Here is a 15,796-nt window from a genome sequence, read left to right as displayed (position 1 = left end):
AATAAAAAAAGCAATTATATAAATTTCATAAAGGAACAAAACTGACTGTCATTGAAATCTTGTAATTGAACAAAACCAACCAGCATTGAAATCTCATAAAAGAACGAAACCGACTGACACTGAAAACCGAACATCATTGAGATTGGCTATCATAGAAATCTCGTAACAAAACCAAACTGTCTGTCTTTGAAATTTCGTAAAAGGTAAAAAGGAACAAAACCGACAGTCTTTGAAATGTCATAAGAGAACAAAACAGACTGACACTGAAAAGTTACCATCATTGAGATCTCGTAACCAAACAAAACTCATAACCTAGTAAAAATCACCATCATTGACATCTCGTAACCGAACAAAACCAACCATCAATGAAATCTCATAAAGGAACAAAACCAACCATCAGTGATAACTCGTAGTGGAATAAAAAAATGATTGTCTTTAAAAATAATTCCAAATCATTCTCGTTAAGAAACAAAACCAACCGTCACTGAAATCTCATAACCCAACAAAACTGATTGTCATTGAAATCTCGTAAAGGAACAAAACCGACCATCAGTGATATCTCGTAATGTAAAAAAAAATTACTGTCTCTGAAATTTCGTAAAAGATCAAAGGAACAAAACCGACCGTCATTGAGAACTTGTAACCGAACAAAACCGACCATCATTGAAGTCACGTAATGCAAAAAAAAACCAACTGTCACTAAAATCATGTAAAAGAACAAAACATACCATCATTAAAATCTCTTTAGGCAACAAAACAGAGTGGTATTGAAATCTCGTAAAGGAAGAAAATGGCCGTTATTGAAATCTCGTAAAAGAATAAAATCGACTTTCATTGAAATCTTGTAACGAAACAAAACCAACCGTCATTAAAATCTCATTAGGGAACAAAACCGACCGGCATTGAAATCTCGTAATCAAATAAAACCATACGTCACTGAAATCTAATAACCAAATAAAACAGACGTCATTGAGATCTCGTAACCGAACAAAACCGACCATAATTGAAATCTCGTAACGAAACCAAACTGTCTTTGAAATTTCGTAAAAGAACAAAGGAACAAAACCGACCGTCTTTGAAATCTCGTGACAGAGCAAAACCGACTGACACTGAGAAGTTACCGTCATTGAGATCCCGTAACCAAACAAAACCACCCATTATTGAAATCTTATAACAAAATAAAATCAAATGTTATTAAAATCTTGTTAAAAAACAAAGCTGACTTTCATTAAAATCTTGTTAGGGAATAAAACTGAGTAGCATTGAAATGAAAAAAAAAAAGCTATTATTCAAAATCTTATAAAAGACCAAAACCAACTATCATTGAAATCTCATAACCCAACATAAATGATTGTCATTGAAATCTCGAAACCGAACAAAACCAACTGTCATTGAAATCTTGTTGAGAAATAAAGCCGCCGGTCATCAAAAAAAAAAACCAACTGTCTTTGAAATTCCGCAAAAGAACAAAACATACCATCATTAAAATCTCTTTAGGCAACAAAACAGAGTGGTATTGAAATCTCGTAATGGAAGAAATGGCCGTTACCGAACAAAACCGACCATCATTGAAATCTCGCAACAAAATCAAACCGTCTGTCTTTGAAATTTGGTAAAAGAACAAAGGAACAAAACCTTTGAAATCTCATAACAGAACAAAACCGACTGACACTGAGAAGTTACCATCACTGAGATCTCGTAACCAAACAAAACCACCCATTATTGAAATCTTTTAAGAAAACCAACTGTCATTAAAATCTTAAGAAACAAAAAAAAAATTGTCATTAAAATCTTGTTAAAATACAAAGCTGACTGTCATAAAAATCTCATTAGGGAACAAAACTGAGTAGCATTAAAAAAAAAAAAAAAGCAATTATATAAATTTCATAAAGGAACAAAACTGACTGTCATTGAAATCTTGTAACTGAATAAAACCAACCAGCATTGAAATCTCATAAAAGAATGAAACCGACTGACACTGAAAACCGAACGTCATTGAGATCTCGTAACTGAACAAAACCGGCTATCATAGAAATCTCGCAACGAAACCAAACTGTCTGTCTTTGAAATTTCGTAAAAGATAAAAAGGAACAAAACCGACAGTCTTTGAAATGTCATAAGAGAACAAAACAGACTGACACTGAAAAGTTACCGTCATTGAGATCTCGTAACCAAACAAAACTCATAACCCAGTAAAAATCACCATCATTGACATCTCGTAACCGAACAAAACCAACCATCAATGAAATCTCATAAAGGAACAAAACCGACCATCAGTAATAACTCGTAATGGAATAAAACAATGACTGTCTTTGAAATTAATTCCAAATCATTCTCGTTAAGAAACAAAACCAACCGTCACTGAAATCTCATAACCCAACAAAACTGATTGTCATTGAAATCTCGTAAAGGAACAAAACCGACCATCAGTGATATCTCGTAATGGAAAAAAAATGACTGTCTTTGAAATTTCGTAAAAGCTCAAAGGAACAAAACCGACCGTCATTGAGAACTCGTAACCGAACAAAACCGACCATCATTGAAGTCACGTAATGCAAAAAAAAAAACAACTGTCATTAAAATCATGTAAAAGAACAAAACATACCATCATTAAAATCTCTTTAGGCAACAGAGTGGTATTGAAATCTCGTAAATGGTATGTCCGACCGTCATTGAAATCTTAGAATGGAACAAAACCAACTGTCATTAAAATCTCATTAAGAAACAAAGCTGACCAACATTAAAATCATTAACAGTAGCATTGAAATCTCGAAAAAAAAAAAAGGCCATTATTTACATCTCGTAAAGGACCAAAATCAACTGTCACTGAAATGTAACAAAACAACCATCAATGAGGTCTCGTAACAGAACAAAACCAACAATCTTGTTAGGGAACAAAACAGAGTGCCATTGAAATCTTAGAATGAAAGAAAACCGACTGTCATCTAAATCTCATAACCCAGAAAAACCGACCGTCGTTGAAATCTCATAACGGAACAAAACCGACCATCACTGAAATCTCGTAAAAGAATAAAGGAACAGGGACGCGCAGCAACACACAAACATGAGACTCTGATTGGTTAACTACATGTTACGGCCAAAACACACCCATGACTCATTAAGAGACTAGGTACAACCCTTTTGGACCATGCGCCTGGAATGCTTGTCGCGCCAACCAGTTTTTCCATTGTAAAACTAGCAGAAGTGGATTCAGACACGCCCTAAGTGCACCTGTGCCATGCACTTCAGACCATGCGCTTAGATTGTTAAAATAGGGCCCATAATTTACATTGTCTTTGTTACACATTACATGTAGTTACTATAGTAATAACTATATAAATTATGCATAATTACATGCAACTCACCCTAAACCAAACCTAATCCTAAACTCAACCCAACAGTAAGTACATAGTTAATTAATATTACTCAGTAGTTAAATGTATAGTTACACTGACAACATATGATGTTATCTCTCTGTTAAATCTCTATGAGGAGTTAATCACATGTAATTTCCTGTTGCCCACAGGTGGCGCTATGACTGTAACTGAATATTGGCATGTAGATGTCTTCAGGCTAGGACTCTAATAAAACATGTGAAGTTTGGGGCAGATCGGACATTGTATGCCCGAGTTACAACAACTTCCTGTCTCATAACATCGAAATTTGTCAGGCCGCCACGGACACGCCTTTTGGCGAAAACTCTAGATCTTCACAATTTAACGTTGCAAAGGCTTTTAGATTAGACTGACCAAATATGACCTTGATCTGATTAAAGCTCTAGGAGGAGTTCGTTAAAGTACAAGGTCTGAAAAACACAAATTTTGCAAAGAAAATTAAAAATATCTGACTTCCTGTTGGTTTTCAGATTTTGCTCAAAGAGACTTTTTTGTAGGTATTGGTCTATTACATGTGTATCCTGAACTTCATACTTGTACATGAAACATAGCGCGAGGGGCACTTTGTTGAAATATTGTAGGTGGCGCAATAGAGCCATTTTGCCACACCCAATTCTGCAACCCATATCAGATAAAAACATATCAGATAAATTTTCACCACTTCTGATGTGTGTGCAAAGTTTCATGAGTTTTCGAGCATGTTTAAGCCCTCAAAATGCGATTCATTTGGGAGAAGAAGAAGAATTGGCTGAGCAATTACAATAGGGTCCTCACACCATCGGTGCTCGGGCCCTAATTACAATAGGGTCCTCACACCATCAGTGCTTGGGCCCTAATAATAAACAGAGAAATTCCAATAGGGTCCTCACACCATCGGTGCTCGGGCCCTAAATATATTGCTTATGGTTAGTTCATGTTAGTTAATACATTAACTAATGTTAACAAATGAACCTTATTGTAAAGTGTTACCTATATGATTTATGCTCAATACATTGACAACTGCGAATCTCTGACTTTTGCTCATAACACGGGTTTGGAAAGGCAAACAAATTATCAATATTGGCAAAGATTCTTAATAAGACAAAGGATGCAATTAAACAACACTTTGAAATAATGTATAGGATCCAAACTGTGTATAGTGATATGTAAACTTCTTACAGTAAAAGAACATTTGTTAAAAATTTACATGCAACCTGCAACCGCCCATATAGTTGGCTGTCCCTAAATAAAAGAGCCATGAATAAGGAATGATAATGGCTCCTCTACAATTGGACTCAAGCCACGCAGAGCACATCTTCAGCCCCAGCCCCAGAGCCAGAGCCACTGCTGCCTCCAGGAATACCAATGAGAGTTTGAGGTTCCAGCAACTGAAATCAAAGACAATGAGATGCAGCCAATTTTTTTTTTTTTTTTTTTTTAGGGATCTTTTATATGTTATGCAGTACGTTTGGGTCTATGAAACATGCTGTACTGCTTGAAGGCACCTAGACCCAGTAAGTCCAATAAAAGCTTCATCTGTGACCACAGTTATCATATTACTGTATGCTTTAAAAATGCTTACAATGAGCATTCACAGTTTCATTTCATACATTAATATCTGTGATATCCTGCTGAAGAAGGAAAATGAGCCTAGCACAGATGGGCTTATCCATTCTGAGTACATCCCAGTGGCTTCACACCTGAATGTATATGACCCACACAGGTCAGTCTCAGTCCAAACTTCATAGCAGGTGTAGGTGATGCATGAATGGCTCCTTAGATGTCAGCCGACTGCCTCCCAATTAACTAAGTGTGTGGTAAACAAACTGCTCCATCATGCAGTATAGAAGCAGCAGACAGATCTATGAAGTGATCTATGTGGTGATACTAGGAAGCTGCCCAGACGAGAAACACTTAAAATCCCAAAGCAGTGCTGTTTGCATGGACATTCAAGCACCAAGCAGAGACACACAATGTCAATGATGATGGATGATCATGGATGTACTCTACGCAATCAGCCAGTCATATGCATGGTTGTATTCCATCATATTTCATAAATTTTCCTTTGTGGACCAGGGTGGAAGAACTTCACTTCATTTTACAAAATGCTTTACTTCTGTTTAATTTTGTTTAAATTGCAATTCATAAATAAAATAAAAGACATTCCTGATAGGTACAGTAGCCTTTGTACTTTACTTGATCAGTGATCGTAAACTATACTGGGTAAATCTTTAGCATGTGCTTTAAGCTGACTGGACAAACACATTTTTAATGTGTGTTTAATGTCATTTTATAATAAATAAAAATACTTAAACTACAGGAGTTCCATTAATAAAATGCACTTTTTTTAAATCGAGCTGTTCAAGAGCTGACCTGTTCATAAAATCTTTTAGAAATATTTTGCACATAAAAGTGGACAATATGATATGCTAAATTAATACATATTTTTATTTTTTAAATATTTTTAACCATATTTCTCATTGTTACCGTAAACCATACATATGAAAACATATGATAGGCTACCTTAGCTAAGAATAACTGTAAGAAAGAAATGTTTCTGCTGTATCTTCTAACTAGTCGTCTTGAATAAGATTTCATATTTCAAAATGTGCTTCTGCCTGAATTCTCTGACTGGCAGTATGCTCATCAAAATCTGCATGTTTTATGCTCTTCCTGTCTTGGTGCTGAGTGGACCACCACCTGCTACATGTGTCCTTGCCCCGAGCCAAGTCAACAGACAACGGACTGTTCAGTCACCTAAATACAAATGCAGCATCCCTCCCACTGATGAAAAGAGTAGCATTCAAGATGCACAGTATAAAAGCAATTCAGAAAACTATACTGCTTGTTGAGATTAATAATTTTAGTGATGTGCCTTGTGTCCCAGTTATATCAGGCGTGGCCATTTTTATTTAACATCTATTTCAGTGTGACACAACAAGTGTCTCCAAAAGATATTTGTCCACAGAGATCAACATGCCCTCCAAGACGTTTACCTCCCCTCTGACTAATGACTAACCAGGTGAAGTGACTTTAGAGCTTAGCCCTCTTACTTCCCACCTAGAGCACGTCTCACTTGAGATAACAGTGGCATCTGTCCAAAACACCCATTTGCATAAGCATTACCTTGTGTGTTGAGAGAAGCTTAACACAAATTTCATTAACCTATGGGTTAAAAGAGTCTGTACCTCTAATTTCTCTGCCTGTCAACTTCAGCCACAGAATTCACAGCAAGTTTCCATTTTTAAATCTCAATCAGTGGAAAACCAAGGGGGAAAAAGCCTAGAACCTTTATGCTATAATTAGAAATATACAAATTTATTCCTCTCTCAAATACAGTCATGGTTTATCAGCTAATCCGCAACAATTACTTCACCTCTAATAACAAAGGACATATGGCTTCAAGGTAAAAGTTAATGAGAGACTGTGATTAAAAAAAATCCAATTTAGTTGCTTTAGAATGCTAAATTAGAAATTGTTTTAAAATTTCCTCAGAGCAAATAATATTTTTGCATGAGAGAGGATGTTGGTGTGGTATGGAAAAAACAAACATCTCGGTTACATATGTAACCCTTGTTCCCTGAATGAGGGAACAGAGACGTTACGTTAGAACGACTGATGAATTGGGATCTTGCCTGAGAGCCCAATCACCTTCGAGTGTAAGCTAAATAAGCCAATGGACATTGGCATGCGAGATTTGCATCGCGCACTCCACCCCGCAAAGCAGGCATGAAGGAATATCTCTCTTATACAGAGAAGTGTCTATCACTGCTGTTCTGTGCAGTTGGATAACACTGGTAAGGGACTTGCAGGCATTTTCGGTCAATGAATCATGCCTGGAGTTCGAACCGACCTACTCTCACGTAATCCTGAGACCCCGGCCCGGATACGTGCCCAAGGTTCCTACCACGCCTTTCAGGGATCAGGTGGTGAACCTGCAAGCACTGCCCTTGGAGGAGGCAGACCCAGCCCTTGCTCTGTTCTGTCCCATATGCAGAGCTTTAGGACCTCAGACTAGCTCTTCGTCTGTTACGGAGACCAGCCAAAGGGAAAGGCTATATATGTAGCACTGCCCTGATTGGCCAGTCCATATGTGTAATTTCCACATATTACCTCCTACGTGCAGGATGTGGTCTCCGTAGCGTTCCGTTATGGGAGTACGCTTCCCCTCTTAACAGAAGCCAGTGCAGTCAGGAGTGCCTTTGACATGTACTACACAGTCACAGATTATGTGAGTGAATGTCAAACATCGAAAAAAGAGTTCCGTTGTTACAACCTACTGCACTACTGTGGTGAGTTGTAACACAGGCTGGGGATAGATGTAACAATGAGGTAATTTGCTGAAATAAGAGCCACTGTATGCAATAATGTTATTGAAGAGCAAATAATAATTTGTTTTGAATAAAGTGAAAATTTAAAGTAACAAAAAACATTGTATTGTATTTCTTTAGGACTTTAAATTTAGCACGAAAACAACTGCTTTGTGTGTTTGTGTGAGTGATCGTGTGTGTACTATATTTCTGTCACATACTAGCTATGTTGCCATCTACCTATTTTTATGTGAATTTTGGGATATCAGTTGTGTTGGAAATTCTAAAAATGTGAACAAAAAAACATATGTGCTTAATTCTTATCCGATAAGGAGACTATGATGGAAACACATTTACCACACAAATCCCAACAAAAAACTCACATGATTTTGTCTTAACAGAGGATATGATTAGGGTTGGAGTTGGTTGTAACATTTTAATGAACTTACAACTATCCTCACTCCATGCAGCCATAACATAGCTAACTGTTTTAGCATGTGGGTTTGAAGTTAGCATGAATGCAAAGCATCAAATTAAACTAGGGAAATAGGTACTTTAGATTATTTAGATTAAATAACTGTATCTACAATACAGTGATTGTTTGGCAAAAAATAATCTCTAAAACAAAAATGTTTACTTTCTTTCCTGAAAATCATTTGTTTGGTCATAAAATCTACGGTGATGAAAATGTATGATATTGATGACCACCACAGCTCTGTTCTGACTTGTCAGACTGACAGTGTTACAACTAACCCTACGTTAACTTACAACACTCCCCGGTCTTCCCCTATGTTAATTAGTGAATGTGCTGATTATTGGATAAATTCCAAACAACATCCAAACTCTGTATTATGCATGGACATCAGCATATCCGTCAGAATAATGTAGTTAAAACATTTTTGTATATTTTAAATGTAAAAATGTTTAAATGTTTTTTTCAAAGTTAATGCAATGTTATTTAGTGCTAAGCAGAAAAAAATATATACATCACATCAAATGTCTGAGCACTGAAATTCATAATTTCTAACTATATAGTATAAATGTTATTCTTTTTATCTACTGTGTGACTAACACTCTGGATATGTAAACAGCAATTTACACCAACCTCTTTAATGCACGCACACACAACACCAAGTATAACAGAAAATTGTGTAAAGGTCACTAGTGCTCTTAGAATTGTGTGGTAAGTGATTATTCCTGACAGTAATTAAAGGAAGGGGAACTCTTTTCACTGAATTGGTACCTTTCAGGACATTCATCAAATTGTGCCTGTGGGTTAGACTTAATTTCTCTTTAAAAGCATAAAGGAAAATAATCTTTGCACAGAGCCGCTTCAAGTCTTATCTGTAGTACTAATGGTTGTACAACCCAGAGTACAAATTAGTTTAGGAATAATCAGCAGTTAGCTGGGCAGAAATAGGCGATAATTAAACTTTAACCTGAAGCAAAAATTCTCATTTAAATCATACAATGGCTTTAGCAATGGACAGCTCTATTTTACTGAACTGCCTTCCTCATTAACCTGCTCTTGAAACCCAACAGAAACACTGAATTGATAATTATGAACAGTCTAATTTTCACAGTCAGCTTCACATAGTTAGATTTTTGTCCAAGCTATTGAGGATATGCTTATTAAGGCTTCAGTGGGCCTTACTGTCCTCTGATAAGAAATATGAATGTTTAAGGCTAAAGTGTCATCCGGTTACCGTGATTTTGCCAAGTAAGACATGTTCCTGCCTCAACATATTTTGTTGATCCTGGAACAACATTCCTGTCAGAAAATTAAGTTCGATCCCCTAAAACTAACCCATAACTTATCCCTAAAATCAGAGGGAAATGATAGCTGAATAACACTGATGCAGAAGCACCTAACACTGGTTGTAAGCCTAAAGTTGACAACGTGTAAACTTGTCCCTCAAGCCTGATTAGTTGATTGGAATGTTGTTCCAGGATCAACAAATATGTACTTGCAGAAATCACGTTCACCGTCATCCATACTGACCTTTCCCATAGTTGAAGTGGAGTTTGATGGCTTTGCCTTGGTTGATGTGAAGATACGTGAACCCAATGGCAAACATAAGCAAAACGAGCAGCAGAAGGAGTTTGAACTGCTTGCGGATCTTCTTCAGAGGAAAGCGCATCCTCATCACAGTAACATCACCCACTCAGTGGAAAATTCAGACTGGTGCCATTCAGTGTTGATCTTGTACAGCTAGAATTTCAAAGGATGTTGAAATTATCTGCTTTACACTCACAATACTGATAACAGTTTAGATTAGAACAGATTTAGACTTGCTAATCAACATATAAAGAATGTTTCCTTTATAATTGATGAACATATATACAACAATGGCATTCAAAACTTCCCCACCACATCCGAGTCTGAAAGGGTATTTATTATCAATGACATTTACATAGTTATGCCTACATTTAAAATAAATGTCACAGTCAGTTATTATTTCTTTGATAATCGCGAATACTTACCGTAGATGTGTTTTTCTCAGTAAAACTACCATGTCTAACCGGTGTCACCACAGGAGATGTGTGTGTGTTGGTTGATGTTGCGCTAATCCATGTCTGTCTTGACTGCTCATTTGAGTCCAACCAGAACAATATTCCGTACAAAAAGAGAATCTGCTGGTCATTTCTGTAATTATAAGTGTCGATACAGGTAAAACATACACGGGTTTGGTGATGCAGCTGTCAGACCTACTGTACACACTTATTTCCTTTTCGATATGTCTTCATACACGGAGGTTTTCAAGTCTGTTACTGCGATTAGAGTACCGCACAAATCATTACTCCAGGCGCGTGTGATAAGCAGACAGTGGAAGTGTTAAATTATCTGTTTTTCTCGGTTTATTCTCGTGTTTATTGTGAGAAAAGCGACGAAAACAAATAAAGCTCTGCTTGTGTTGATGAAGCATCGCTGTTTTCTGGTTTTGTCTCAGTGTCTCTTCTCGTGCTGGTATTCACGAGCACATCTTCGTGTGGAGCCATCTAAATCCTTGTGTTGAGTCCTTTTTGTTTTGGTGTTCTCTGCTATTAAAGAAAACTGAAATATTTGCCCAGCATCAGCGCACTTGTCCGACCGCATCCCATAGTTGCATCCTGGTTTTCATCAGTGGTCTGATTTGATGGATAGAGGGAGCTGTTACCTTACCTTCATGTGCGCACAGTCACAGCGATTTCCCTGAAAGCCTCAAGAATTATCCCTGGACAGCGTTGAATGCCCCTTCATTCCATTTACTCTTAAAAATACAATAATTGTACTATTTTAAGCAAGTTAGCCTATGTGTGAGACTCCTGCTCAGTATATTAATAAGCTATTCCTACCATTTAGTGTTTGGGGTTATGAAAAATTCAAAAGTTCGTAAAAGGGAAGTTGTCAAAAATCATACAACTCAATGGCATTAATTATTAATACTAATAGACTTCTAATATAAACTTGAATACTTTTTGCATTCATCAAGTGACAATATGTCCCCTGATATTATGTGATACAATATAATTTCATAATAACATGTCAAAAAGCTTTGCATAGTGTCTATTATAAAGCTAAGAGTGCGCTTTTAATGTAGATTATAACTTTTTTTTTAAAAAAAGGACACACTTAAAATAATCATTTTCTAATTAAATCAAACATTCATTTTTTTATATTACTAAACTACCTGAAGCAAGGTAGAAAATTATGTATATGTTTTAATTATAGATGTGGTATTAAACATTTAAAAAAAAAAAAAAAAAAAAAAAAAAAATGTATATTTCACATTATTTTGGATAACTTCCATCATATTGTATGTGAAACATCATTAGAATATAATTATCATAAATGTTTTAATTTAAACGTTTTAATGAGGACACAAGGAAATGACCACAGCCCAATAAATCAAAAATATAATATAGACCCTGATACTAGTACATTCATATAGCAAAGCGTTAGAGCTAATGTGATGATATACAGTGCATAGAAAGTCATCATACCTATACTGTAAAAAAAAAAAAAAAAATAATAATAATAATAATAATAATTTTACAGAAAATAACTTTTTTCAGGTTGTTTTCTTATATTTTAAATTGTAGTCAAAACTCTGTAAAATTATCTCTAAATTAACAACTCGGCTGTTATTTTAAGTATTATGACATTAATGACATACAGTAATTCACATTTTTAAACAGAAAAATTACAGTATTTTTCTACAGTATTTTTCTGTTTTCTTAAATTACATACAAATTCATGTAAAAATACAAGAATAATCTGTACAATAACAAAACAGATGATAAAATGGTCAAATGACTGGCATAAACAAAAACCACAAAATCAAAGTAAAATCTCCTTATTTAAATAAGCTGAAAATACTGTCACATGACTGGCAGCAACAGAAAATTAAACACTAACAGATATCTCTAGATCTCAGCATCTTCACTTATTACAGTCCAGTTTGACTTTATTTATTTCTTACAAAACTTCTTAATGAGAATGAACAGAGGTTTAGATGTTGGTGTTTTATTGAAAATAATAAAGTTTGAAGTCACCATTATGGAGGTAAGCGTTTGCTTTAGTTGGGCTCTTGACCCTTGACTTTTTAACTTCAGCTTTTTTCTGGCTGCTTTAATTGAGTGTTTTTGATTTGTTATAGCAAAAATTGCAAGAGAAATTTTGGTCAGATGAAGTTGGTTACTAATTGATGAGAATTCAACATAATATATTGTATAATGGCCTGATCTCTGAGTATATTAGCTGTTAGATTTGTATTATTTACATTTGCCTTGTGATTTCATGAAATGATCAGATCAAAAAAATCAGGTATTCTGATGTTTTATTCATTATATAGAAAGTGTTTTCAGCTGTCTTTTAGGCTCACACAAACATCAAGAATGGTGACAATCAATATAAAGCTTTTTTGTGATGTTCAGAGTTGATCTGTTTATCTGAAAATTTTGTTACCATTGTTGGTTCATACGCTGATTTTTTATGTCTGTGTGTGTCTATACTGTGCAAATAATTTATGCATTGTGTCTCAAACTTTCAAAATACTAAAGAAAACCAGGCTTTATGCGGTAGTATTCAAGGGCTTCAATTATGAGAAGTTATTAAACCTAAACAATGTCCTCAGAGATCTGACTTTGGGAGAGATTAGTGAATCTGGTTACTGCATGATGATTAAATCATCAATAAGTAACCAACAGCATCTGATCAGTTTTTCTACTCGCAATTTTTCCTATAACAAATGTGATCCTGATCACAAAACCAGTCATGAGTCATTTTTTTTTAAATTGATATTTATACATCACCTGAAAGCTCAATAAATAAGCTTTTAATTGATGTATTGTTTGTTATGATAGGATAATATTATATTTGGCCGAGATACAACTATTTGAAATTACAAAAACAATCAAAATATTGAGAAAATCACCTTTAAAGTTGTCCAAATGAATTCCTTAGCAATGCATATCCACTCACAAAAATAATTTTTTGATATACTTACAGTAAAAAATTTACAAAATATCTTTATAGAATATATCCTAATAAAAGAAAATAACCCATACAACATATTGTTGGCAATTACTACAAATATACTTGTGCTACTTATGACTGGTTTTGTGGTCCAGGATCACAGATGTGTTTTAAAAACACACAGTAACAGCACCCAAATAAAAACTAAAATCAAAAAGTCAAGGGTCAAGAGCCCAACTAAAGCAAATGTTTACCTCCATAACGGTGACTTCAAACTTTATTTTCAATAAAACATCAACTAAACATCAGTTCATTCTTAATAAGAAGCTTTGAATGAAAGAAAAAAAGTCAGAATGGTTTGTAATAAATGAAGACGCTGAGATCTAGAGAGATCTGTAGTGTTTAATGTTCTGTTTCTGTTGTCTGAGTTTTTTGAGGTTACCATTGTGCTGAAGAGTAGAGCCTGTGCTTTAGTCAATGGTGAGCCCAGAAACACTGATGTTATGCTGCATATTGCTTTATTTAAAGGCAGTAACTTTGTAGTTGCTGAAGCAGTGATTGTAATATCAGCTTATGTGTGTGTACTGTTGCTGGCTAATTGTTAACTGCAAGAGATTTATATTTGACAGAGAATTTCACAATAATAATCTTGGAAATACTTGTCAAGCAACTGTTTTTTGTACAACATTCATGGATATTTTACCTCAATTTTACAGTTTTTGTTTGGCAGATGCTTCTGCTAGTCATTGACCATTTCTTTTCAACAATCTTTAACCATTATTTTCATTAATGATAAACGTTTGGCACCCTGTGCTGCCATGCATTTTTTACATTTATTTTTTTACAGTCCCCTTAGAAATAGTTACTTTATTTGTCACACAGCCTGAAATCAGAGCACAAATAGTATGGGACACCTTGGCCACACGTCACGTCACTTTCACTTAAGTTCAGTCAAATTCCATGGTAAGTAGTAATGGACTGCTCTCTTCAAGTCCATCCACAGATTTTTGTATTTAAGTCAGGGCTTCACAGCAGGTAGCCTATGGTGTGTTTTGGGTGGTGTGCTGTGTTTGCTTTTCACCAAACATAGCGCTTGGATTTTAGTCCAAAAAGGTCAATTTGGTCTCATCAGACCATAGCAGCTTTTGCCAGATGGCATCAGAGTCTTCCAGGTGTGTTTCTGCATAGCGCAAACGAGACTGAGTGTGGCCCTTTTACAGGAAAGGCTTCTTTCTTTCAGCATTGTTTGGCGAAAAGCAAACAGAGCACACCACCCAAGACACACCATACCTAATGTGAAGCATGGTAGTAGCAGCATAATGTTGTTGGGTTTTCTCTTTAGCGGGGAGTGGGTGATTGGTCAGGATTGAAGGGAAAATGGATGCTGCCAAGTACATCCAAATTCTTGAGGAAAACCTGCATCCGTCTGCTAGACCACTGAAGATAGGCAGGTCATTCACCTTCCAACATGACAGTGATCCTAAACATACCACCAAAAGAACAACGCAATAGCTTTAGGATAGGAAGGTGAATGTCCTTGAGTGTCCAAGTCAGAGCCCTGACTTAAATCTGATAGAACATCTATGGATTGACTTAAATAGAACTGTCCATTGCCGCTTACCACGGAATTTGACTGAACTTGAGCAATTCTGCAAGGAAGAATGGGCAAATATTCACAAATCCAGGTTTGCAAAGCAAGTAAAGACATAAAGATTGATGGCTGATGACTTCCAACCATGTTAATGGCTGCAATTAAAGCAAAAGGTGGCTCTACGAAATATTACATCAGGGGATTGATGACTTTTCCAACCCTGTTATTTTAGTTTTTCAGTTTTTTATTAATTTTCAGAACTTGACTTTTTCTTTCATTACTTATGATGTTGTAAGGCAAAATTTGTAAATAAAGCTGGAAAAGGGTTTTTTATGGGTTTTGATTTCAGACTGTATGACAAAGTATTTCAAAGGGGCATGATGCTTTTCTATAGGCACTGTATATCCTAATCACAAGTGAACTGTTCATTGTATTGTTCATCTTCGTGTTTATATAAATTATCTCTTCATATGTTTAAGATAGTTTTATGTAGTATGTGGGTAAGATGATATTTACAGCATACACAGCAAAATCCTCAGTGTTAAATTAACACTGCTGGTGTTTCTATAAGTCCGTGTGGACTAAAACTCTACCGGAAGAGTTTATTATTAAAGGCTCATGGAGGAGGGCTGGATAACAGACCTATTCATTCAGGCACCTAACCTTTCAAAGCTGATGTCTGTATTCCTTGTTTGGGATGCTGAAACACCAAGGCACAATCATGATAAACCGTCTTTAAATGGATAACCTCAGGCATAAACCAGGAGGAGAAAGAGAGGTGTAATCTTAACCTTTCCATGCAAGTGCTAACGTTCAGCTTGTAAGTGTTATAAACTGTGAGAGTTGATTTAGTCTGAGTTCAAAGGAGCTGAAATAAATCAGATCAAAGCTGAATATGAATTGCCGGTCCAGCTGCTTTATATCTTTGACTGCTATCTTTAAACTTGATCTAAAAAAAAAAAAAAGAGATTTTTTTTTTTCTTCTTCAGATCAAACATAGTTAAAGGCCAGGGAAAGTCACACTGAGTAGATCACAATGCGGTCCAGTAACCTTTGTAGTGTA

The 15,796-nt window shown here is 35.6% G+C and overlaps 1 protein-coding gene across 1 annotated transcript in view; it reads right to left on the bottom strand.

The window, feature by feature from the left end:
- b4galnt4b (beta-1,4-N-acetyl-galactosaminyl transferase 4b) overlaps positions 1-10,822 on the bottom strand; it is a 117,704-nt gene extending 106,882 nt beyond the window's left edge. The window contains 2 exon segments of the mRNA XM_051900987.1: positions 9,687-9,896; positions 10,169-10,822. Coding sequence (XP_051756947.1) covers positions 9,687-9,831 — 145 coding nt within the window. The 5' untranslated portion in view covers positions 9,832-9,896; positions 10,169-10,822.
- Between the last annotated feature and the right edge of the window lie 4,974 nt (positions 10,823-15,796).

The sequence above is a fragment of the Ctenopharyngodon idella genome, chromosome 7 (genome assembly GCF_019924925.1).
Source record: "Ctenopharyngodon idella isolate HZGC_01 chromosome 7, HZGC01, whole genome shotgun sequence".
Classification (NCBI taxonomy): Eukaryota; Metazoa; Chordata; class Actinopteri; order Cypriniformes; family Xenocyprididae; genus Ctenopharyngodon; species Ctenopharyngodon idella.
Note: the sequence above shows the minus strand (reverse complement) of the source record. Positions and strands in the feature narration are given on the sequence as shown.